Below are 1,911 nucleotides of genomic sequence, written 5' to 3' on the forward strand. Positions count from 1 at the left end.
TAAATTTATTTGTTTAGGACAGCTATCAGAACCCCAACTTGCAGTGGGCAACCTGTTCGCGCGATTGATTCCTTTCAACTTTATTTCTATTAATATCGATCGTCTACCAATAATATTATGTATAATTAATGTATATTATATTTCAAAATAGTTTTGATCAAATTAAGCCAAAACGATTTCTCCCGTCCATCTTTCTTTGTATTTGTTCACATTAAATACATAGCAAATAAATAATACAAAGAGAAACCATCTGCCACTCACAGTCACAGTGCCCCCTCATTGCATCCAAAAATCGACCATTCAACTGTGTGAATTACATATATGGACAACAATAATAATGTCTTATTTTAATTTTCCTTAAACTCTATAATCTGATTTAGCAATTAGCTAGCATGCAGGGCCAGTTTCTTGGATGCCATTCAATTAATGAATACCTCCAACTCCAAGAAAATTAATAAATATCATATTCAAGAACATGAATCCACTGGAAATAACTCGAAACAATTTATATATATATATATAATAAAATAATAATGTTAATATGATCAAGAAGAGTTACGTCTGGTTGATTTCTCAGCCATCTGAGCTAACGACTGAAGATTGCATTTGACTATGGTGTCCACAAAAACTCGGGTTTCTTCTTTGGTATTACCTTCCGGCACGTCAACGACGTAGGACTCCACGACCACCGTGCCGCCGCCGTCGGCCGCCTCGCTGACGGTGGTCACGGACCGGTAGTTGGCCAGCCGGTGGTCGCCACCTACCATGCTGAAGCTGATCACGTGCCGCTCATCGTCCAGGATCTCCAACCGCTCGACGCTGCTGGCGGCGGGGAGCCCGGAGATGACGCGTATTTGGCGGAGGGTCCCCACGCCGCCGTCTCCGAGGATGACGTGGCAGCTCTTGACGAAGTGCTTGTAGGCTTGTGGGTTGTCGAAGCGGCGGACGACTGACCATACGGCCGATACTGGGGCGGAGATGCGTCGGGTGACGGCGGAGCAGCACTGGTTGGCTCCCGCGTCGTGGTCGTGGTACACGGCGACGTGGTCCGGCACCTGGGCGGCGGCGGGATGGCAGTAGGATTGTTTGCATGCGGCGGTGGTGGGGGCTTCGTTGATTCTTTGGAGTAGAAGGGAAGATTTAGGGGGATCGGAAGGCATTTTTTTGGTGGTGCGAGGGTTTTGATTGATCGATTTTGCTGGTTTTATGATCGGATCGGAAGAGGCACCAAATTAAAAGTGAATTAAATGGCCTAGAAATTAAATCAGCATTTTATTGTATTGTCTGGTAGAGAATAGATATATTTAGAAGCCATTAAAATAGGATCCACTTGATGTTTTAAAAAACAGAAAAAGAAAAAGAAAACATCCACTTGCTCCAATATCTAAAATTACGAAGCCACCCTTTTGTAGTATATATATAAAACCAATATTTTCAATTCAAATCGAAATATCAATCAATCAAGTATTTGGAACTCGTGAAGTTCTCGCCTGGCTTAAGAGTTTATTTGTTCAGAATGTGACTGTGGAATCTGATGTTGAATTTGTGGTCGATGTTTTTTTTCATAATTCTATTCAGATTCTTACTTCAATAGTATCACAATATTCCCCAAAAAACAAAAACAAAAACACACACACACACACTATCCAATGTCATATACATAATCGTATATCCAACACCTTGATACATTTTGGGCCGTGGGGTTGATGTTTTAAGTTTCAACATATAGAGTACACTATTTTAATTGGGATCATTATAAAGCTAACATATGGATAATATCGAAGTAAATGTTATGCATATGGACAAGTATATATGATGGTATTTTAATCTAAGTGACCCACAGCAATGAAAAGATGCTTACCTTTTCATGTTATTTGTAATTCAGTATCATGTTTTATATCGAGGGAGCAA

The 1,911-nt window shown here is 40.7% G+C and overlaps 1 protein-coding gene across 1 annotated transcript; it reads right to left on the minus strand.

Moving 5' to 3' along the window:
- Positions 1-322: 322 nt before the first annotated feature.
- Positions 323-1,637, minus strand: LOC140891084 (abscisic acid receptor PYL12-like). The gene has a single exon (XM_073299355.1). The coding sequence runs from the start codon at positions 1,158-1,160 to the stop codon at positions 546-548; it is 615 nt and encodes a 204-aa protein (XP_073155456.1). The 5' UTR covers positions 1,161-1,637; the 3' UTR covers positions 323-545.
- Positions 1,638-1,911: the final 274 nt, after the last annotated feature.

The sequence above is a fragment of the Henckelia pumila genome, chromosome 3 (assembly GCF_033568475.1).
Source record: "Henckelia pumila isolate YLH828 chromosome 3, ASM3356847v2, whole genome shotgun sequence".
Lineage (NCBI taxonomy): Eukaryota > Viridiplantae > Streptophyta > Magnoliopsida > Lamiales > Gesneriaceae > Henckelia > Henckelia pumila.

Bases quoted from the DNA above. Each gene is read 5' to 3' on its own strand.
- LOC140891084 (XM_073299355.1), bottom strand. From the start codon at position 1,160: ATGCCTTCCGATCCCCCTAAATCTTCCCTTCTACTCCAAAGAATCAAC.